Source organism: Dipodomys spectabilis, unplaced genomic scaffold (genome assembly GCF_019054845.1).
Source record: "Dipodomys spectabilis isolate Male_0828 unplaced genomic scaffold, ASM1905484v1 ptg000053l, whole genome shotgun sequence".
In the NCBI taxonomy this organism is placed as follows: domain Eukaryota; kingdom Metazoa; phylum Chordata; class Mammalia; order Rodentia; family Heteromyidae; genus Dipodomys; species Dipodomys spectabilis.
Window position 1 is genome coordinate 5996057 of NW_024870730.1, and position 23519 is coordinate 6019575.

The 23519-nt window shown below is 37.8% G+C and overlaps 1 protein-coding gene and 1 long non-coding RNA gene across 2 annotated transcripts in view; one reads left to right on the plus strand and one right to left on the minus strand.

Annotated features, from left to right (window-relative positions):
- Positions 1 to 1871: 1871 nt before the first annotated feature.
- LOC122107756 lies at positions 1872 to 15185 on the minus strand. Its single transcript, XR_006147410.1, has 2 exons — positions 15133 to 15185; positions 1872 to 2944 (listed from the first exon to the last, which is right to left on the minus strand). It is a non-coding gene; the product is annotated as an uncharacterized LOC122107756 (long non-coding RNA).
- Positions 15186 to 15423: 238 nt separating this feature from the next.
- Positions 15424 to 23519, plus strand: part of Mms22l (MMS22 like, DNA repair protein) — a 104403-nt gene continuing 96307 nt past the window's right edge. The window contains exons 1-6 of the mRNA XM_042679571.1: positions 15424 to 15564; positions 15870 to 16102; positions 17188 to 17313; positions 19404 to 19453; positions 22987 to 23074; positions 23164 to 23341. Of these exons, the coding sequence (XP_042535505.1) occupies positions 15951 to 16102; positions 17188 to 17313; positions 19404 to 19453; positions 22987 to 23074; positions 23164 to 23341 (594 nt within the window). The 5' untranslated portion in view covers positions 15424 to 15564; positions 15870 to 15950. The remainder of the gene's footprint in view (positions 15565 to 15869; positions 16103 to 17187; positions 17314 to 19403; positions 19454 to 22986; positions 23075 to 23163; positions 23342 to 23519) is intronic.

Below are 23519 nucleotides of genomic sequence, written 5' to 3' on the forward strand. Positions count from 1 at the left end.
AACACAATGCCCATTTAATATCATTTGGACATCATTTTTGCTATGAAGATTTCATGTATGAATATGTATTTATATATTTTATATATGTACATACTACATCTGTATTCATATATATGTTCTATTGCATATATCCACAAGGTATATACTACTTACATATGTGCATACTCATTTATAATATATTGTTTCAAGTTTTGTCTCCTTGACAGATTTCTTGAAAACATGAATGCTGTAACCGTTATAATGATGGAAATATCTTAAAATCCTGAGCAATTCCCTCTGAAACTGAATGAAATGAAATAGAATGGATAATATCTTTCAGATAAATGAAAGCAATGGAATAAGAAGAAAACCCCTTTTGCCTCTAATGAGTAATGTTGACACCCAATTCCCAGATAATAAATCTGATACCCTGAATTTTTAAGAAATTTGGCCAAGATCATACAGCTAAGAAATATGGAATGTGGAAATCAAACTGTCATGTTAATTTTTAATGATCTCCACTCTAGTCTATCTATCATAAGCTAACTGATCCCAGTGGAACTTAGTTGACAGTCTCTTAATATTATACTATCAACTAGGAGGTGATGGCTCACACCTATAACCCTAGGTACTCAGAGACTGAGATCTTAGGATCACAGTTTGAAGCCAGCCCAGGTAGAAAAGTCTGAGATTCTTATCTCAAATTAACTGCCCCCCAAAAGCAAGAAGTGGAGCAATGGCTCAAGAGGTAGACTAGCCTTAGGAAGCAAAAGAAGCTCAAAGACAGCACCCAGGCCATGAGTTTAAGCTCACACACACACACACACACACACACACACACACACACACACACACACACACACACAACTACACTATCAAAATATCAGAAAGAGCATATAAAGGCAATTCAGATTTTTTTTTTCCTGTCGGCTGTGGGGATTGAATTCTGGGCCTTGGTGCTGTCCCTGAGCTCTTCAGCTCAAGGTTAGCGCTCTACCACTTAAGCCACAGCACCACTTCCAATTTTCTGGTGGTTCATTGAAGATAAGAGTCTCATTGACTTTCCTGCCTGGGTTAGTTTGAACCACGATACTCAGATCTCAGCCTTCTGAGTAGCAAGGATTACAAGCATAAACCACCAGCACTCGGCTTCACAGATTTTTTTTTTTTTTTTTTGTAAAGACTGCTTCTTATAGAAAGCAAAGAATTAGACAGTGCTTAAAAGTCATTTGTAATTAAAGAGATTATCATATTGTAGGGATGATATTGAACTTGGAACTCAAAATTCTGTCTTCCTCTTCCCAAGTAAATGCTATGGGAATTTCCGGTTTCTGAAACCAAGAAGTTATTTTATTTTTGCTTATAGTCCCCTAGGTAGACTCTGAAGTAGAGATTAATATGAAAGCAATGTATCAAGGAATAATCTTGGGAGGAAGTGAAAAGAGGTTGGGTTTGGCAGGGGGCTACTTGGGAGTGCAATGCAGTCTCAAAAAGGCCTCAGCCAACTATGTAGACTCTAAAGTTGAGATGGCTTGTCCTAGGTATTCCAAATTAGGGAAGGAAAAAGGAAAGGACACAAATGTGATACATTTATGATACATAGCCCACTTTGAGAAAGCATGCTCTCCTTATCCAAAGCAATTCTGAAAATGATTGACAACAAAGAACTGATAGTAGTAAAACAGCAGCTAGGAACATATGTATTTTATCCTAGGGAAGGTCGGGTGGGGGGGATTTGGTATCTGAGTGGTAACCAGAGTGTCCCATATTGAAGGTCCCTCTTGTTATGACATACTGATTCCTAGAATGATAGTGTGAAGATTAGCTAGAAAATGCCAAGCGAAAGAAACTAAGTCTTCAACTCACATCTCACACAAAAGAGAAATATTATGTTTTCAATCACATTTATTAGTTCACATAAATACTTGAAAACAATAGATTTGTCTTCCCTTTCTGTATCCTTGGCATAATTTATTGAAGAGTCTAATAAACAAGCAGCCATAAATATCCACAAAAGGAAAGTAAATTTTAAAATAGGAAAGAGAGGTTAATAGTCACACATTTCAACCATTGTAAGCATTACCTATTTTTAAAATTAAGTCACTGATTTTCAGCTTTCATTAAAATAAATCTCATCTATGAAACAAAATAACTTATAACTTGATCTGAACTTTTTGATAGCAGTTCAATTTCTACCTTAAAAACTGCAAAACTTCAACTATAGAACAAATAAGGCACTTATGACAGTAGTTTATACTTTAAAAATTAAACCAAATTTAACAAACAATGACGATCTCAATTAAGGTTAGTACTGAGGTCCAGAATACATTTTTCTTTAAACATTTTCAACATTTCTGTATATTTCTTCCAGCAGGGGTATCTTCTATTGGTAATTGGTATACAGTCTGTTCTTGATGAAGACAACACTAGACAGCTGTTACCTGATGCCTGGGTAATGCTGAATGTGACAAAACCAGCAGTACACATTAAGATATTTCTCCACTTCTTGAACTGTCAGCTCAACTATAAACAAGAAAGCCTATACATAGTACAATAGGATATCTGCTAAGGTAAATTATATCCTGTAATATAGACTTTGTCTTAAACATATCAATGAAGATCCGTCAACAGAGTGTGGATATCTTCTTTATTGTAGCGTCCATCTACTTGAATGATCTTGTATTCTAACCTTTCTTATAGTACTTGCCAGCAAATACTCTTTGTTGACTTGCTTGCCTCGGTGAATTGCCATAGTGGTCAATTCTGTTAGACTTGGGTCATTGTTTGTGTGAAGAACTGGAATTTAAAGTTTAGTAAGGTTTGGGAAGACCATCTGGAGAGGTGGCCCAGAAATTCTGACCAGTTTCTTCCATCTTGGTGCAACTCTTCATGAAGGGCCCACATTTGCTCTGTATTTATGCCCCAGAGACTGCTCCAGCAGCTTCAGTTCTGCAGCCACCACCATCTTCTCCAAAACAGAAACATTGAGAAGATACAGAACATAAAGGAAATGATAATGTGCTTTAGGATCAGATTTAAATGTAGTTAAATAGCTTTAACTATTGCCTTTCAGAGGAAGAACGTTACTGTCCTGAGGAAACAAATACCTATAAATAGATGCTCCCAACAAATAATAACTCATGCATTATATTAATAAACTTTTTCTATAAAATACCAGATAGATAATAGTTCAGGACTTGTGGATAATATAATTTTGTCTGCAAACCTACAAGTCAGCAATTGTATAGGAAAGCAGTCTTAAACAGTACTTCATCAATAAGTGTGACTGTGTTTCAATAAAACTTGATTTAGAAAAGCAGATGGCAAACTAGATTTTACCTTTAGGCTATGGTTTTCTGACTAATACAAATGGTATCACTTAACTCTTTCTCTTTCTGGATACCCCAGAGAGTCAGCCAGGCCAGAAAGACTGCATGAGTTACATATGAGAGAGAATGGCACTGTTTTCTTGTTTTACACTGTTTTACCACTCCAATGACAGAAAGAATCACTTTGTACACAGTGCTTTTTCCTTATTCTCTCACAATCCACTCCAGCCCACATTTTGCTTTTAGATTTGTCAGTATTGAGATAAAGACCAATTTCCGTGTGCCACAAATGCCAGAATATACATGTTGGTCTGTAAGTGGTTCTCTCAAGTGCCCCAAACAAGGAAATACTGCAATATTCTATATATAAGCCAAAGAAAACATCATGCTAGAAACTCTACTCCCAGTGGATTTACAAATATATATGAATATATGTACTTTATAAATTCACCTCTCACACAAATACATGAAATAGTAAATGGTGAGCTAATTAAAGCAAATTTGCTGACAAGAGCAAAAGTAATTTACCACCCTGATTAGAGCACCAGGTATATTATAGCTATTTTTTTTTTCAGGTTAGTACCTGGGTTGACATGCCTAAGACTAAGAGAATGCCAATATAACACTTTTCAAAAATCCCCAAATACAGATAATACCATTGACCGTTTAAATATTTTATTTATTTAAATAATCTGAAAATATTTAGGATCTTTTAAAATTTTTTATTGTAAAAGCAATGTACAGAGGGATTACAGTTAAATAAGTCAGGTATTGAGTACATTTGTTTTTGAATAGTCTCACCGCCTCCTTCATTTTCTCCAAGTTTTTTCCCTCCTGACCCCATTCCCCACCAAGTTATATAGTTCATTTCCAACAAAATGTCTAGTAAGTATGACTACTAAATTAGTTCACCCTGCAGATATTATCTTAGATACTAAGAACGTAATAATGAACTAATCTCAAGAGGTATGTGTGATTGTGTTACAAATTAAAAGGTTTCATGTCCTATTTTTATGTCATAACTATGATTATCACAGGATTTTTTAGGGCTAAGGGTTTCAGAGCTCAGGTCCAGCTACTCACTTCTATACACTAAATACACACAAAAGACAAATTGTGTTGAAGGACAGTGAAAGAAAGTTTATAACACAGAATGGGTATTTCAACTCATCTTCCTCAACAAACATGTGCTTTGGGTGCAAATAGAAGGAAGAAATGGGACAAAGTGAAAGGTTATGCATCTTTATTAAATAGTCACAGCTATAGGTATGTTGTCCTGGTCACAAGTGGCTTTGGCAGCAGCCACAGACAGTCTGACAGCTCATTGTTTCAGGATTGATCAGGTAGAGCCTTGTAAGAGCCATTGATGCCCAGCTGGTCGTCCTTCCTAGGTTTCAAGATGGGCAAAGTGACTGAGAAGAGAATGGCTTAGTACAAAGGACACAGATAAAATGGAAGCTAGGATGCCTATCCCACTTTCAGTTAATTTGTGGATCCAAGTAAAGAGTCAGTGCTTCTGAGCAAAAGCAGCTTAAGTACCTGCAACCACCTCAGGGATATTTAGGAAAGAACTACAAAGCATCAGAAAGGCCTTCAATATAACCCTTTGATCAGAGAAGTCGAATTTTTAACTAGAAGCCTAGGGCAAAAGACTGACTCTAGGGATCCCAACAGACAAAGCTTGGGCATCTTCCTCTCAAAAAAGAAATGGAAAAAATAGTGATAAAATAGGAATGTATTCACTAGCTACACTGGTAAAGAACAGGAACCTAGCATCATCAATCCAGTCTTCCAAATGTTGATAAGAGCTTTGAAGTCTTGTAGGGGAGGGAACAAAAGCAGAGTGGCATAGTCAAACAAGCTTGGTCAAATTGTGGCTGGGTCAACCATTATCTCAAGAACAGCGATGGATATTGTTGGGTATGAAACAGTTGCTGCTTGGGAACAGTTTCAACTTGTCATGAGATGATTATTGATTAGACCCATTATTACTAGAATCCAGAGTGACCGCAAGAGAGAATGGCTCAAAGGAAAGAATGAGCCAGAAAGAGAAGTTACTTCTTGCAGATTCAGGGCCCTAACTGGAAATTTCTGGCACTGTTCTGGTAGTTCAAAACACAATATTGTAAAAGCTGGTGGTTGACAGCCTCCTGTTCATCTGCTTATTATGATGTTCCTACAAATCTCAGAAGTACCTTACTTTTATCTTGACATCTTCATCCTTGAAAGGAGAAGTATAACTAGTTTTAGAGGAATGTTCCTTAAAGTATCTTGGGACAGAGTTGAACAGGAATCTGACCAAATGTTAAGATAGCAACTATGACAAATCAAAACAAAGGCAGAAATTTCTAACTTTTATTTTGATTACAGTTACCCAGTGGGTAGCCACAGGCCCAAGTGAAGAGTCCTATTATATAATGTTGGAGGTGACCAGGATTAAAGACTTTAAAAGGCAGGTTGAAGAAGATAGAAAATGTAGAAACTATCTATCCCAGAAGCAGGCTTAACGTCTGTTACTTGGAAATGCAAGACTCCATCCCCAATTAATGAGCAAATTGACATACTTGAGGCATGATACAAGATAATGCTAGCTCTGAGCAAGAAAACAGAATAAGAATGCAAGGTCCTGAGTTTAAGCCCCAGTATCCTCACTAAAATTTAGGCAGACAGACAGACAGAGAGATAAGGAAAGTACTAAATACTTACTCTGAACTTTAAAAATTACGTACTAGTTCTAATGTCTGGGTCTAGTCCTTTTCATACATTTCTCTGCCTCCTCTATCCTGCTTTAATATCAAGTGATACCATAAGGACAGCAATATTAATAATGATGTAGAAGAATATGAGCAAATTCCAGGAGGCAGGTAAGGGGACAAGAGTGTAGGATTTGTTGCTTCATTTGAACAGCATCTTTCCTTTCTTCCTTAGGCAACATTTAGCTTTGGCTTTAGTGAATCACTCCTTTATGATTCCCTGTTGTCTTAAAGAGATTGACAATTAAGGTGTATTACTTGCATTTCCTTTTGTTTTATTAATCTATTTAATTTATTGTCAGTTATGGGGCTTGAATTCAGGGCCTGGGCACTGTCCCTGAGCTCTTTTGCCCAAGGCTAGCACTCTACCACTTAAGCCACAGCACTTCTGGTTTTCTGGTGGTTAATTGGAGGTAAACAGTCTCACGTACTTTCCTGCCCAGGAACTGCCATCCTCAGATCTCAGCCTCCTGAGTAGCTAGGATTATAAGCATGAGCCACCAGTGCCAGCTCATTCCTTTTAAAAATGTCCATTGAATCTTTTATATGAGATGGGAAGAGGAATTTCGAGGGCAAAGGACAGTTTTGTCTACATCAAATAAGCATTACCAATTCATCTTTATTTGCATAGTATATTTTGGTACAACCTGGAAGTTCAGGTTGCAAATGGGCAAGAAAGCCAACTAGTTTCATAATGTGAACACTGCAGACAAGTAGACAAGGGTGGACAAAGATCTCAGGGGAGGATAGGAAAAACTGAAAGCAGACCAGGATAGCCACCACACAGGTACAGTTAACAATATGGGAAGGTAGGTAGATGTAGTTAGGAGTCAGAACACTCAGTGTTCTATTAGTCTTATTTAGTTTTGTCTGAATTTTAATAACAGTGAGCCTAAAAATAGAAGTTGACATTATACTAGCATTTTGGAAAGAAATATCACTTTTGTTTCCAAAATAAATTGTGAGAAAAACATGAGGTGAGGGGGAGATCATATGCAGAGTGATGTTAGTTGACAAGTTAGAAAGTTATTCTGGCTCTTAGTGAAAGATATTCATAGCTCTCATGGCTTTTGTTTGGATAGTAGTCATGGACAGTAGTATGGAGAAAAGTGAGTTCTGAGGAGTTTAAGAAAAACTACAAGTAGTTGGTGAGGAAATAGATATGGACATGAAAGAGAGAATATTGTCAGAGTAGAGTATTTTAAAGGCTTCAGGCTTTGTGCCACAGAAGAATAATACTTATGAAGATGGACATTTCTATAGAAAGATCTGGCTTAGAAGAAATAATGATGTATTTATCTTTTTTTTGTTGGTCATGAAGCTTGAACTGAAGGCTTGGGTGCTGTCCCTGAGCTCTTTTGCTCAATGCTAGGGCTCTATCACTTTGAGCTACAGCTCTGCTTCTGTTTTTTGAGTGATTTATTGGAGATAAGCGTCTCAGGAGCTCATGACCCAGCTGGCTTTGAACTGCCATCCTTAGATCTCAGCCTTCTGAGTAGCTAGGATTACAAGTGTGAGTCACCGGCACCCTGCTATCCATCAAATTTGACGTGTATCTTTTCTGCTGTGAAACAGCAGGAGGAAATAATGTTAAGTCAGGAAATTGTATTTACAGATCTGATTATCAGGAGAGGTTCTGAGTAAAGATATACATTTTAGAATAATCTAAATAGAATTAGTAATAGAAAGTGGTTGGACAGAAAAGAAAAAGAGAAGAAAGAAAGAGAGAGAGGGAAGGACAAAGCATGAGAGTGAGCACTGAAAGCTGGTTAGACTCAGAATCAAAGTGACTATTGAGATACCCTAAATATTTTTTTAAATTTTATTATCTTTTTTATTTAGTATGTTAGTAAGTGTATTTGTTGTCAAACACTATATAAGTTACACCAAAATTTTAGTGGCTTGAAACAAATTTATCCCATAAATGTTCAAGATAACAAAATTTTATGATCTCAACATAATGTTTTTTAATCCAGGAATCAAGGTATGACTTAGCAGTGTTCTTGGCATGAGAATCTTTTACAAGCTTCATTGAAAGTGTCAACCACAGTCAGCAACCAGCAATACTGCTATAGGTAATTTAGGCTATTACAAATTTTCTAGCCAAACAGTGCACACAAGAATGCTCTCGTTTTTTTTTTTGACACTACTGGCAGGTTTTAAGGGTATCAAAACCACCTTCAGTTTTGATTGGAAAAAAAAAAAAAGCAGGATGCCAGTGGCTCATGCCTGTGGCTGAGGATCCTGGTTCAAAACTATCTCAGGCAAGAAAGTCCATGAGACTTTTATCTTCAATTAATCACGAAAATTCTTGAAGTGGAGCTGTGTCTTAAGAGGTAGAGTGCTAGCCTTGAGCAAAAGGAAGCTCAGGGACAACACCTAGGTCCTGAGTTCAAGTCCGAGGAAAATCACACACACATACCAAAAAACTCAATGAAAGGCATTTATTCTCAGTCATGGTTTACTACCAGAAAAGGATACAGAGTTGAATCAGCCCAGGGAGAAAACAAACAAAAAATAAAGGAAAAAAAAACACATAAATTCTAAGGTAGTATAAAACTGCTTTTTAATGAAACTTTTATTATCTTTTTCTGGTAGAGTCAGGATGCATTATTTTCCTAGCATTGATATGTAATGATATGCACAGAAAACTCCCAACCAGGAAAGTTTTAGTGTTCTTCTTGCAACAGAATTTCATTATATAAGAATAAAGTGATGTCTTATCTGGCGCAGATGGCTCACACCTTTAACCCTAGCTACTCAGGAGGCTGAGATCTGAGGATCAAGATTCTGGGTAGAAAAGTCTGTAAGATAGTTATCACCAATTAATGACCAAAAAGATGGAAGTGAAGCTGGGGCTCAAGTGGTAGAGTTTTAGCCTTGAGCAAAAAAATCTCTGGGACAGGATCCAGGCCCTGATTTACACACACACACACACACACACACACACACACACACACACACACACACACACACACACACACACACACACACACACACACACACACACACACACACACACACACACACACACACACACACACACATTTTCCTAATATTTGATCTTAGTTTCTAGGTTGACCGATTCCAAAACTGTTAACCTAATTATATAGTCTTTTAGGCATGGCCAACCCACATCATTTTATTATACTATATAGTTTGATCCTAGGCCCCAGGCAAAAAATAAAAATAAAAAGGACACTTTTATCAGATTGGACATTTCAAGGGCTTAGTGAGATCAAGCAGAGGGCTAGTATATAATCCTACCTACTGTAGAGGCTGAGATCTAGAGGACTAAATTAGAAACCTGCCCAGGAAGAATAATAATCTGTAAGACATAATCTCCAAAGTAACCAACAAAAAGTTGGAGGCATTGCTCAAGTGGTAGAGCACCATCTGAGTAAACACCCTCAGCAAGTGTGAGGTCTTAAATTCAAACCCTAGTACCACTAAGAAAGAAGTCAAGGTGAAAGGCTAGATCCTTTTTAAAATGTGGAATGGGCCTAGAGGCAAGTCCTTCAAAACTCTACAAATTTTAGCTGAGGACACATCTGCTTTACAAGCATACTTACATGGATTCAGCTCTGTGGACTGTTCAATTTGAGAATCATAGTTCATCGTTTCTTTCAGTTTATGCCATCTTGGCCTCCTTAGCCTGCTAGTTTAGGCATCAAGTTGACCAAGAGAAGGAAGAAAGAGGGAGAGAATGCTAATACAAAATGAAACTCTTTACTTTTCACTTTACTCTGTTCATTTGAAACAAGAAATCACTAGTTTCAGCCACTCTTAGGGGAGAAGATTATACAAGGGCATGAATACCATGTGCAGATACTGCTGGGAATCATGTTAGGAGATATGGAGAAGGAAGACTTAAAAGAAAATGGATAATGAACCTTTTAAGCACTTGAGGGTAGAAGGAAATAGAATAAAAGGGCATGCAAGAGGAGAAAATACAGATACAGAAAAAAAATGAATACATGGTCTCTTGTGCTTAGTTTAAGGTTCTATATGGTATATTATAGTGTTAACGATATATGCCCCAGAAAATTATGTGAATATTTCTTTTACTATGTAGGAAAGATGTTCCTTGACTAAAACATAGAGCTGCTACTGAAATACTTGTCCCACAATATATGGGACAGAAAGGTGAGGAGGATAAAAAGACATTATGTCCAAGTGGCTCACACCTGTAATCCTAGCTACTCAGGAGGCTGAGATCTGAGGATCGCAGTTCAAAGCCAGCCCAGGCAGAAAAGTCCATGAAACTCTTATCTCCAATAAATCACCAGAAAACTGGAAGTGGCTCTGTGGTTCAAGTAGTAGAGCGCTTGCCTTGAGCTGAAGAGCTGAGGGACAGCACCCAGATGCAGAGTTCAAGCACCACAACCAACAAGAACAACACAAAAAGTCATTCTGTGTTGAACAAAGGACAAAATTAGTGTAGTAAAATAGCATGCATCAACAGTAAGTCAGCTGAAAGTGGGTTGTCTAAATGCTTACACAGACAGCTTATAAAGATAATCTAATACTTTTCTGTAGCACAAGACTAAAAACAATAACTGAGTTTAGTATCTCAGGTTTGGACATGGTAGGTTAGGCCTGTAATCCTAGTACTTGGAAAAATAAGGCAGGAGGATTTTGAGTTTGAGGACAGCCTATACCACAAGTGGAGTTTCAGGCTATCATGAGCTACATCACATGTCTGAAAAAAATTAGAACTATAGTTAATGGAAGCCACATATACCAAAGTGTTGAATCCAATTCTATATTAAAGTGGCTATAGCAAACTGACCCGTTTTCATTTATTTAGTTATTTATTGGTAGTAAGGCTTGAATTCAGGGCCTGGTTGCTGTCCCTTAGCTTTTTTTTTGGGGGGGGGGTGGTCAGCTCGTGGGGCCTGAACTCTGAGCCTGGGCGCTGTCCCTCAGCTCTTCAGCTCAAGGCTGGCGCTCTACCACTTGAGCCACAGCACCACTTCCAGTTTTTTCTTTTTCTTTTTTTTTTTTTTGCTTATGTGGTGCTGAGGAATCGAGCCCAGGGCCTCAGGCATGCAAGGCAAGCGCTCTACCACTGAGCCACCTACCCAGCCCCCCCCCCTTTTTTTTTTAATTAAAGGTTGGTACTCTACCAATGGAGCCTCAGCTATACTTTTGTATTTTTGGTGGTTATTGATGAGGCTCATAGACTTTTCCTACTCAGGCTGGACCCATCCTCAGATCTCATCATGAGAGATCTCATCTGAGATCTAGGCATGAGCCACATTATAGGCATATGCTAGGTGATCCCTGGTTTCATTTAAAGCATAAAAAGGATGGCCTTGTCAAGAAGCATGATCGTACACACTTCTAATACTAGCATTTGGGATATGGAGACAAGAAGATTGCAAGTTTGAAGCTAGTCTGGGCTATATACAAAGTTCTAGGCCAGCCTAGATTGTATAATGAGATGCTGTCTTAAAGAAAAGAAAAAAAAGAAATGGCCTTAAGTTTAAAATAAAATTTCAATTAAAATAATTATAAAATAATTGTTTACTTTCTTGAAATAAGAGCTTTTAACTGTTGAAATACATTATAAACAGGTAAATTTGTAAAAATTTCTCCCTAAAATATATGAAATTATTTAAGTCTGATACTTATAAACATAATAATATATTAGTCAAAGATATTTTGTGAATATATTTAAAAGTATTAAAACAATTTCACTAATAATATCATATTCAAATTCTATACTAGGTCCTTCCCTCTTTTACCAAGTAGCTGAATGTTGCTGGAGATGACAGAACCATGCTGACTAAACTCTTAATTTTTTTAAACTAATAATCTTAAATGGTTACTTACCACTCTCAGACATTCCTACTATATTTATTTCCCAGTAAATATATTTCTTCCAATACAACCATATCACATATTTTCTCCCCTCAAATATCTAGTAATCACTTTCTTTCTCGAAAGGGATATTTGAAATATTGAATAAATTTAAAATATTAAAAGAAATTAAGCCTTCTCTTTTTTCTAATGTAGTTTTTAATTCCATTGTGGTCAGGCCATATATTTAGTTTCAAACTTTATTTTGTTGTGTGTATTCAGTGGCTTGAACTCAGGGCCTTGGCACTGTTCCTGGGCTTTTTTGCTCAAGGCTAGCATTCTACTACTTGAGCCACAGCTCCACTTCCAGCTTTTTGGGGTACTTAATTGAAGATAAAGAGTCTCACAGATTTTCTCCTTCATGAGATCCTCAAATCTCAGACTCTTGAGTAGCTAGGGATTATTAAGTATGAGCCAACAGCATCCAGCTCAAATTTTATTATGGTGCTGAGGCTCACTCTGAGGGTCTTACACATGCTATCCAAGCACTCTACCAGTGAGCTACAGCCACATCCGTCTAGGTTCTTTAAAATTAGTGTAAATTTGTTTTATGGATCAGAACACAGTCTATCTGCATGAGTGTTCCATGTTCACTTGTCAAGAGTATGAATTTTGCTATTGTTTGGTTGAGTCATAAAATAAAATCAATTAGCTTAAGAGGGATGATGTTATTCAAATCTTCTATAACTATACTAATTTTCTACCTACTTGTTCTATCAATTCTCTAATTGAAATTGCTGTGTGTGGTGGTGATCACTCATTATCCTACCTAATTGAGAAGCTAAGATAGGAGTCACACTTGAGCCCCAGGAGTTTGGGGCCAGTTTGCACAGAAACTTTTAAAAAGTGCTAAGCTTAGTCCTGGTGGCTCCCATATGTAATCCTAGTTTCTTAGGCGTCTAAGAACTGAGAATGAAGGTTCAAAGCTGGGGGAAGGAGAAGAAAGGGGAGAAGACAGACAAATCCACGAAAACCTTATCTCCAATTAATCAGCCAAAAAGAAAAAGCTGGAACTGAAAGTGGGGCTCAAGTGGCAGAGTACCACCTTTGAGTGAAAAATCTAAGAGAGCGCTCAAGGCTCTGAATTCAAGCACCAGAGCTTGCATTTAATTACTAAATTATAAAAATGCTGTTTATTATAAATGTATTGTCTCACTTTAGAATTATTAAAAGCACAACTTTTATAGCTATTTTACCACAATAGAAGTAAAAAAAGGGAGGGAATGGCAATGTGTTAAAAATCCTAATGGAATAGCTATTAGGCTCATTGGCTCTACTATACTTATTTTCTTCATGGTACTTAACAATACCTAACATTTTAATTCATGCTGACTTGTTTTCTTGTTTATTTTCTATCTCCCCTAGAGTATAAACTGTTATAAGAACAAGTTCTTTTTTTTGGGGGGAGGGGGTCAGTGGAAGGAAATGGTAATTTGAGTATTTTTCCTGTAATACTTTTTCTTTGCCTTGTGAATATTGAACTATTACATGTAGTATTGCACTTACATATATAAAAATGACTTTTTTGTATCAGATTCACTGTCCATTCTTCCAGCCAGTTAACTTCCAGCCTCAACTCTATCCCAGAAACATGAACTTTATAGACTGCTCCTCATTCTTGTTTTTAGATTAGTTTGTGCCAATAAGAGATGCAAGCCAGAACGTAGTAGTGTGAAAGAAAGAGTTTTGGAGACTCAATCCCTATAGCTTCCTCTCAACTGGGTTATAGTGTGGCTGGCCATCAGGTACATGGTGTTTGCTTCCATAACAACCCTCACCACTCTCTAGTAATCCCATCTTCTCTCATCAGTTTAGGACTAAGCGTAATAATAGCCTTTTCTTTAGCTCTGGGTGCTTCTTCATTACTTTCTATGTTCTGCCACCCCTGTTTACACATTTGTAAATGGATTTTCATCGACTATGCTCAAACCATCTTTCTGTTACCTGACATGTTTTAATTAAAATGTGTGTAATAGTAAATTAAGAGCTCATTTTGGTTTTTCACTCTACTCACTATATTCCCGCAAGTTGATCACCCACATTAACATTTAAAAGAAAAAAGCAGGAGAGAGTATTAGGATATTTGATGCTTAGAAGGAGCATAAAAATAGTCAATCGTTGACCAACTTCTCCTAAATGCAATGTCAGAACACAGTATTCTATCATGGAATCTTTTTGAGAGACACCATGCCAGTCTACAACTAGAGTCTACAACTAAAAATGAGATTCCGTAGTACAACCAAACATTCACAGTACACCAACTGAATGGAAAAATATAACACCTACCACAGTAGCCTTAAGCTGTGGTCCATAGCAAGATCATAGTTGTTGTTGTTTTTTTCCTCCTTTTATCCCATTTGTCAGAAAATATGTGGTGTTTGATTTAAACAGACATGAATGATCATAGGTTCTCCATACAGAAACTGCACATAAGGTAAACTGTATTGTAGGGGAATGGGGTAATGTCAAATATTCAAATTACAGATGACATGTGAATCAGCAATTCTGACTCTGTTTTTCATAAAGTTAAGAGACAGTGGGTGTTACAGTGCAGTGTGTGATCTCTGAGTTACACTGAAAAGCTATAGGAGTCAATTTTACGTAACACTTTCACAAGACAAGTAAGGTGCTAGAATGAAATGCTAGAACGAACCTTGCCGAGAGTCACTGCAAATAAAAAGAAGGAACAGTTTTTATACTTAAGAAAAAGGCCAAGAAGGCAGACACAGGTGGCTCACAGTTAATCCTAGCTACTCAGGAAACTGAGATCTGCTGATAACAGTTCCAAGCCAGCCCAGTCAGAAAAAAAAAAAAAATCCAATTATCTCCTATTAACCACCAAAAGGCAGGAAGTGGAGCTGTGGCTCAAATGAAAGTGTTAGGCCTGAGCAATACTACTCAGGGACAGCACCCAGGCCCCGAGTTCAAGTTTCGGGATAAGAACAAACAAACAAAAAAATAAATGCATAAACACATCAATACACTTTCAGAAAAAGAAGGCTGCCTGGCCTGTTTAGTGCTCCACAAAAATGGGATTCGTTTCTCTCTTGTGCTGGGTTGGCCCACGGTCGGGAGCCCAGGGCTTTGGGCTCTGCCCCACCTAAACAGAAGAGCGGCTAGGATACGGGTGGAAGAGGCAGACAGCTGGACTGCTATGGCTCGCCCCAGCAGTCCTTAAAATCCTACACATTCCCGCCATGGCTTACCAATCCCTTCGCTAACGAGGCCCCGCCTTCCAGGCCGCGCCAGCTAAAGCTACGGAAGAAACGGCGTCACTGAATACTCAACGCCGACGGGCAAATCTCGCGATAACTCGCGGAGCCAGAGCCGCGACGGCGGAAATCTCGCGAGAAGGACATCAGCCAGGGGTGGGCTTCCCAGTAGCCCCGCCCACCCAGAGCGCGGGGCGCTGTGTGGCGGGAATTTCGTCGGCTTCCGGTTTGGTCCCCGGGAGTCTGAGCGCCGGCACCGGGTTCTCTCGGGCTGGAAGTGTGAGCCGGTACGCGGTGTGCCGCGAACCACGGGAGCCTCCCGCGTGGGACACCCGCTCCCCTCCCCTTCCGCCGCTGGTTGTCACCCTGCCGGGACATTCCTGCACCTTGGCCCCCGGGAAACGCGCCGTGCTGGGGTCCTGCGAGGTAGGGGCGTGCGCAGCCCGAGGCGGGCTCCGCAGTGAGTGCTGGGCCCGTCCACGGCCCACCTGGTCGTTTCTTCCCTCCTCCTGCCGTTCGCAGCCTGTCTGCCCCAGGCTGGCTGTGGATCCGACCTGTGAGGGGTAGCTGCTGGTCTGGGTGTTCAGCCTGTGGGAGGCGGTGGGCTGGGGTGGCTGCCGGGAACGGGCTGTGGTTTCTCGGCGTATCCTTTGTGCTATGAATATGGGGGGGGGGGTGGCGTTTGGGGGTTCCTTTTTGACTTCCTAACCTTGTGGCTGGTCCATTTCTAGGAATGGAAGTTTTCAACTTCTCGTCGGAGCCTTAATGAGAACCATAACGAGCCACAAGTATTTGAGGACAAGATGTAAATAATGGATGCGGTGTTCCTGACCGACAGCCTAGAGTTGGAGCTGGAGACAGAATGGTGCAAGCCTCCTTGCTTTTCCTGTGCTTTTGACAACAGAGGAGGAGGAGGGAAAGATTTTTCTGGGGAGTCCTACCTAGCCAGTGGATCCCTTAAGCGGTAGGTGGAAAAAGAAAATTTAAAAACCCAGCTATTGAAGACTGTTTTTTTCCTTATCGAAGTAATTCATCCGTTTGTTAGGGACGTTTACTTATTGCTCCAGCCCAGTAAACTTTTGGTGTTAGCCAAGCCATGTTTTGCAAAATAGAGGCTCAGTGTGTCATAAAAGTTCAAATTTATATTGTTTTTGTTGCTATCTTCGTGATTAGAGCATACCTAAGAGTATTTTGAATATTAAGAGACACTTCCTTGGTAACTGACTTTCTCCTATTTTACTACAATCTCAGCTTTGAGGTAGGGAGCTAGTCACTCAGTTAGGTTTTATTTAGTGAATTCTGAACCACTGAGGCTTTTTGAAATGGTATTTCCTTCTGAAAGAACATCATATTAGAACTTTTCAGTAAGTTTAAGATACACACTTTTTTGTTGTCTATTCCTTCTACTCCTAAGTATCGATTCATGTATAATTAATACATGGGCCTTTTCTTCATCAGTTAGGTGTATATACATACCTCAGGAAAACTGCTTTTGAAATATTGTGCTAATACTGCTGAGGCATGTTCACTTAGGAAGGAAATTTTTATCTGGGTTTTATAGTTGTACCTTGTTACAGACCTAAAAAGAGATTACACAAACTTGCTTATGCTGTACCTCAGACATAATTCAAAGTAACTGTTAGCCATCTCCCTTTCAAAGATAAATACTGTAACTCATGATGATTATAATCCTTTTGAACTTTTTCCCCCAACATGTGTTGCCTTTTAGCTATACTTTATCATCACAAAGTTATGCGAAACCTTTATTTTCTGCCAAGAGCCACTTGGATTATTTAATAACATCATTCTCAGGCCACACAAAATTATCAATATAGACACTCACTCATGAAAAGCATGCCTGTCCCATCATGACCCCCATGGTTTTCATGCAACCTGATGGCCAGTTCTTTACCCCTACTGAGAATGCAATTTTAACATCTTCTAGCTTTAGTAATCCTGAATGTGTAAGGAATCAAAGCATTTTCTGACTTATTTTACGTGTCATCTATGGGATGAATTCAAGTGATATAATTGTTATTTTCATTTCAGATTATTTTTAAATCTTGATCCTTTGCCAACTAATTTTGAAGAGGATACAGTGGAATTATTTGGTGTCCAATGGGTTACTGAAATAGCATTAGTAAATTCATGTAGAGAGCTTTTTCATTTATGCAGGTATGTAACTTAAGTTTTGTAAAGTACATTGTGTCAAAGTGCTTTTGATACTCATTGTTCACTTGATTATTTTACTAGTAATAATGATCAGGCCGTCATGACTGAGAAAAATAGTGTTTTTACTGTGTTGTTCTTTATTGATTTTTCAGATCCTTTGCTTTTTATTTATTTTTTTGCTCTGCAGAGATCAAACTTAATCCTGTGTGTATACAGGCAAGCACTTTATCAAGTTACATCCCAAACTAATTGTTTTTGATATCATGGTATTGGAAACACCTACAAGAAACTGAACTATATTAGTATTGTAGAAGAAAAATAAAATACTTTTGTTACTTAAATATCATAAATGTAGCTTTCCATAAAGCTGTAATCTTCCAGTGATCTTTAGAGAATGAAAGTAGGCTTTCCAAATACATCTTTCAGACTGTAATAAAAATAAGATTATGTTTGTTCTTGGACAACATTTACAAAAATATTTGTCTGAGTGTGAAATACTCCTATAATCCCTGCTACTCAGAAGGCATATGCAGGAAGATTTCTAGTTCCAAACCAACCCCATCAAAGTTAAAAAGATGCAACTTCAAAAATAAAATACAAATAAAGAGGGTAGAGTCATAGCATTAGGCCTATACTGCTTGCCTAGCATGTATAAGGACCTGAGTTCAATCCTAGGTATTGCAAAAAAGAAAAGCATAATGGAAGTTTTCAAATATATACAAAGTAAGGGCAATGGTATTATTATTCTTCACATACTCCCTTTATAGTAAGAATCAATGTTATCTGTCACATCTCCTATTCTCTTGACTTTAATGTTTGTAAACAGAATCCAAGAGTTATGCCATATTACCTTTAAATACTTTAGACTATATTTCTGAAATTTGAACATTTTTCTGGTTATGGTAGTACACACCTGTAATCCCAGCTACTTGCAAGGTAGAGATTAGGAGGGGTTTAATTTGATTTTATTTTGACTGAGAAAACAGTACATGGGAGGCATAACATAGGAGGAACACAGTCCAAAATCACCCCTAGAATAAAAGCATAAGTTCCTATCTGAAAAAACAAGTAAAAAAAGTAGTGGCCTGGCTAAATGGTAGAGAACTTATACACAAGACTGAGTTTAATCTCTTTTACTAACAATAAATAAACTAAATAACTGAACTTAAAAAATTCCACTATGCCCTTAAAAAATTAAAAATTATATTAGTTCATTATGGAAAATAAAGTGAACAGTTAGCTTTAAGATGATGTATCAAAGTTGTTACAGGCAAATTAACCCAAAACAATTTAAAATACATATGCAGTATGCCTAAATGAAAATGGAAAGTTCCAGCATTCTCTCACCTACATTTCATCACATTACTCACTGTGACCCTCCCACACTTTTGTGTGTTAGAGAGAGCAAGCTGATTTATTTTCTGTAATCCTGAAAATAGTAGTGAATGAATCTTTATTCAGGATCTAGGTCATGAATATTGTTGAAGGTAAGTATTGCCTTCCATGATAACTATAGAGTTCTGTTCATTTTCTGAGCCATGGATAATATAATTTTACATTTATATATATATATAAATTTCCTAAAGGTAGAAACAGTATTATTCCACTGATACTGAATTTTTTTTTTTTTGGTCCGATTGTGGGGCCTGAACTCTGGGCCTGGGCGCTGTCCCTCAGCTCTTCAGCTCAAGGCTAGCGCTCTACCACTTGAGCCACAGTGCCACTTCCGGCTTTTTTCTTTTTGCTTATGTGGTGCTGAGGAATTGAACCCAGGGCCTCAGGCATGCAAGGCAAGCGTTCTACCACTGAGCCACCTTTCCAGCCCCCTGATACTGAAATTTCAAATGATACTTGAAATCATTTTTGGGGTGTATGCGTCCTTCAATGACTATTTTTGGAATGTTAAACATCAGTTTGTTTTATATTCTCTCAGAATTTTCACTACCTGTAGCTGACCTTTAATAAACATTTACAAAATATAAAACACCAACTGCAAAGAAATATTGAAGCTTTGTAATAGACTAGGAAATACTAGCTGTGTAATTGTTACATATTTTAAACTGCTGAAAATAACTCGCCTTTTTTAAAATTAGGCAACATCTATACAAGTTGGAAGGCTTATTACATGCTAACTGTGATTTCGGTGAGTATAGGAAGCATGTGTTCAGTGGTAAAGAGAATGCAGTTTCCTTTGGTGACTTGTACATGTGTCTGTAATTGCCTGGAGGTGGGAAGTAGGTGTAGAACAGAAATGAGGTATCTCATTTTTTCCGCTTTCTACGTTTTGCTTGAATTTTGCGTTTAAGGGGTTACTGGTTTAAGGAAAACTGATATGGTTAAAGTAGTAAAGGACTTGGAAGGGAAGTATTTTTATTGGAGGCTAGTTGCTTCTGCTTGCCAGCAATTTTCATACAGTGTAGTATTTAGGATTTGGTATTTTAAAAAATATTCTATTTCTGTCCTCCTGTTTATGTTCATCTGTCTTAAGTATGGAACATATGTGTAGTTATGGTTTGGAGTCAGTTGGATCTTTACTTACTTTTGTTTCTGGACCTGTTTGTATTGTCTGATTTGTTTTTTTGTTGCTGCTATCATACTTATTTCTGCTTATTTGAATAGTAGTGTTTGAATAGCAGTGATGCACGTTTTACATTACTATTTTCTAATTTTACTTGTTTTGTTTTTTGTTTTTTTTGTTTGTTTGTTTAGTGAGAGGAAATACTAGGGTTTAACTCAAGGACTTGTTAGGAAACTATGCCTCCAGTGCCCCTTCCTTCCTCCCTCCTTTCCTTCTCTCCCTTCCTCCCTTCCTTCCTCCCTTCCTTCCTCCCTTCCTTCCTTCCTTCCTTCCTTCCTTCTTTCCTTCCTTGCTTCCTTCCTTCCTTCCTTCCTTCCTTCCTTCCTTCCTGTCCCTCACTCTCCTCTTCTCTTTTTTTTTTCTTTTTCTTTTTGCTTTAGTTATTTTTCAGGCAGGGTCTTATACCTTCTGCCTGGGCAAAGGTGTCCTGTGATCTTCTTGTCTATGCCTCCTACATAAGTGTTCTACTCCTGGCTTCAGGTACATGATTTTACTTTTTGCCTAGGCAGACCGCAAACCAAAATATTCCTGATAACCTCCTGAGTAGCTGAAGTTATCTGTATGAATTGCAGTGTTCAGCCTGAATTTCTTATATTTTTTTAGATGTTAAGTTTAGTTCTAGCATGCTATGGGATATTTGTAATCTACAGACGCTTTATGAAGCTTGTTAATTTTTAAGCGTTGTCAAAGATAATCACTACTGTAATTTTCATGTAGCCCAGTAATCTGATAAGGCTTCTGAAGATTTCTCCCTCTGGATTATTCTGTTGTTTTTCTATTTTACAAATGGGAACTTGGAACTGTCCCTAACTGGTATAAGCTTTTTGGGAATTGTTTTCTGGCATTTTTCTATAGCCTTAGGGTTTTGTTTTGTTTTGTTTTGTTTTTTTGGTTTTGTTTTTTAAATTGTTGGATGAACAGTACTCCCTCAAAGCCTTAAGTGAGACCCGTACATTTCCCAATTCCTTTTTGTAGCCTCCTTTCTCCTTATGTATTTTTTGTTTCTTGTAAATTTAGGCTTTCCAATTTCATATCTCAACTACTCAGTGAGTTGATCTTTGTTAGGGCTCTGCCCCCTGTACTTCAGCTTGGAAACTCTAGATGGAATGCTGATATGGTCATGGGACTCACTTTCCTCTGGGATAACAATCTTGTCTAGTACTGAAACTTACTTTAAATTATTTCCTGTTTTCCAAGTTTAAAGGTAAGAGATGGATAAATCTAATGCTTTACTTATTAAGAGTAAATAATTATTATTCCCTATTACTTGACTACAGTGGTGCACAGCAGTTATTTTTCAGAGATAGCTGCTTTTAGGGGCTGAGAATTGTCTTATTTGATTTTTATTTTTGTAAGAGGATACCCAAAAATATAATTTGTAATGAAAAGATGCTTATTTGGGTCATGGTTCTAGATGCAGAAGTTCAAGATGTGACAGCTGTGTTTGGCAAGACCCTCATGCTGCATCATGATGTGGCAGATGGCATCATAGGCACATGAAAAAGAGATGAAACATGAAAGTGGCCTTGCTGTACCGAAGCCCACTGCCCTAGTGGTTATTCCAGTCCTGAGTACTGACAATCCCTATGAGATAGAATTCTTCATGACCTAACCAGCTTTTAATGCCCTCTGCTACCCGATAGTACTACCACATAGCAATCAGATTTCAACCTGAGTTCCAGAAAGGACATACTATATTCAAACCATAGGGATTATATGGCTTTTTATTGGTAAAATTAGTCCCAAGTGCAATTTGATATGTATATGTTAGCATAGCAATGTCACACTCATCTGGTTACACTAATTAATTGTCATATGTTGCAAATTGAATTCAAACTTAGACGTAGGTTTTATTTATTCTATGATTAATATGGATGAGAACTTGTTTCCTGTGGTTCTCATCGTATTTTCTTCGTTTTCATTTATTTTTGTTTGCTGTCTTATCAGAAAGGTTATCAATGCTTTATATATAATAGCTACCTGGATTATTTCTTGCTGATGTGAATGTTAAGGTAACTGAGGGAAAGATTCCATTTAAGGTCTTATAAGAGCTTTTATTTTATTTTTATTTGCCAGTCCTGGGGCTTGAACTCAAGGTCTGGGCACTCTCCCTGAGCTTCTTTTGCTCAGGGCTAGCATTCTCCCACTTGAACCACAGTGCTACTTCTGGCTTTTTCTGTTTATGTAGTACGAGGATTTGAACCCTGGGCTTTATACATGCTAGGCAAGCTCTTTATTGCTAAACCATATTCCCAACCCTAATTTTAAGTATAGTTAATGTTGGTATACTTTTAAGAGTCTTGATCTGGGAACATCAGGAATTAATATACATGCTGTTCATACTTTGTATGTAGATATGGAGAGTTACAGGAAAGGTCTGTTAGTCCTATTGGAATAATTTTAGAGATTATAGAAAAAATAGGTAATTTCAAGGTGTATATGGTTATAAACTTAATAGGACTCTTAACGGATAAGATAGGAGGTTAAAAGAAAGAGGCAAATGAAGAACGATGTAGATCACACGGATAACATGCACTGAATTGGGAAACAGTAAAAAGATATAATGCTGGTACTACCTAGCACTTCTTCTGTTCATTAACATAGTATTGTCTGAGCATAGATGTTAGCCAATTTGGCTAGTAAGGTCTGGAATGCAAATGAAAGTTAGGAGGTATAGATCAGGCTTTTGGAATGGATATCAGTTATTAATAAAGGAGTTGAACTAATCATGTCTAAGGACATATATGGAAAAGAGCTGACTTGGGACTGAGTTCTGAGGCTTTTTTGTAATAGAACTGAGGAGTCAGTAAAGAAGAGGTGGAAAAAATGACACAAGGCAAAGAAAGGCTAATAGTGTATTCCTCAGTGAAGCCAGATATGGTCAGTGCTACTTTGAGAGTTAGGTAATACCCATTATCCTGCCTAGTACAATTGATGACTTTGACAAGATCAGCTTTTGGAGGAATAGTGCGGGTGGGTAATGAACATGGGAATCAGTGGAGAAAATTACAAGATAACCATTGCAGAAGTAGCCTACAAAATTATTGTGCACTGAAAATTATTCAGGTTATGATTAACATTGTCTGTTTTTATTTCAGGGAAGATATCCAGCCTACACAGCAGAGCAGACAATATTAGACAGCAGTGTGTGACCTTTCTCCATTACGTTAAAGTTTTCATCTTCAGGTAGGATGGCAAATGAATATTTGCTTACTGCATGTCTTTCTGTGGGTATATTTTTCAGACTTGGTTTATTCTATCTTGCCACTCTTTAGGTGTCTGAAAGTACAGGCTGCTGAAGACCAAGTTCCTGTCCATCCCTATGAAGCTTCAGAGTCTCAGCTTCCCTCAGTGCTGATTGATGAACTGCATGGATTACTTTTGTATATTGGACATCTATATGAACTTCCCAGTATTAATCTAGGAGCATTTGTAAATCAAAACCATATTAAGGTTTGTCTTTTTACAATTTATTACCAGCCTTTTCTTTCCATAAAGGATATTTCTTCAAAAACAAAATTAATTAGTTAAGAATGAATTCTGGCTTCAGGCACTGGTGACTTAACTACTCAGGAGGCTGAGGGTCTTAGTTCAAAGCCAGCCGAGGCAGAAAATACCAAAAAGCAGGACA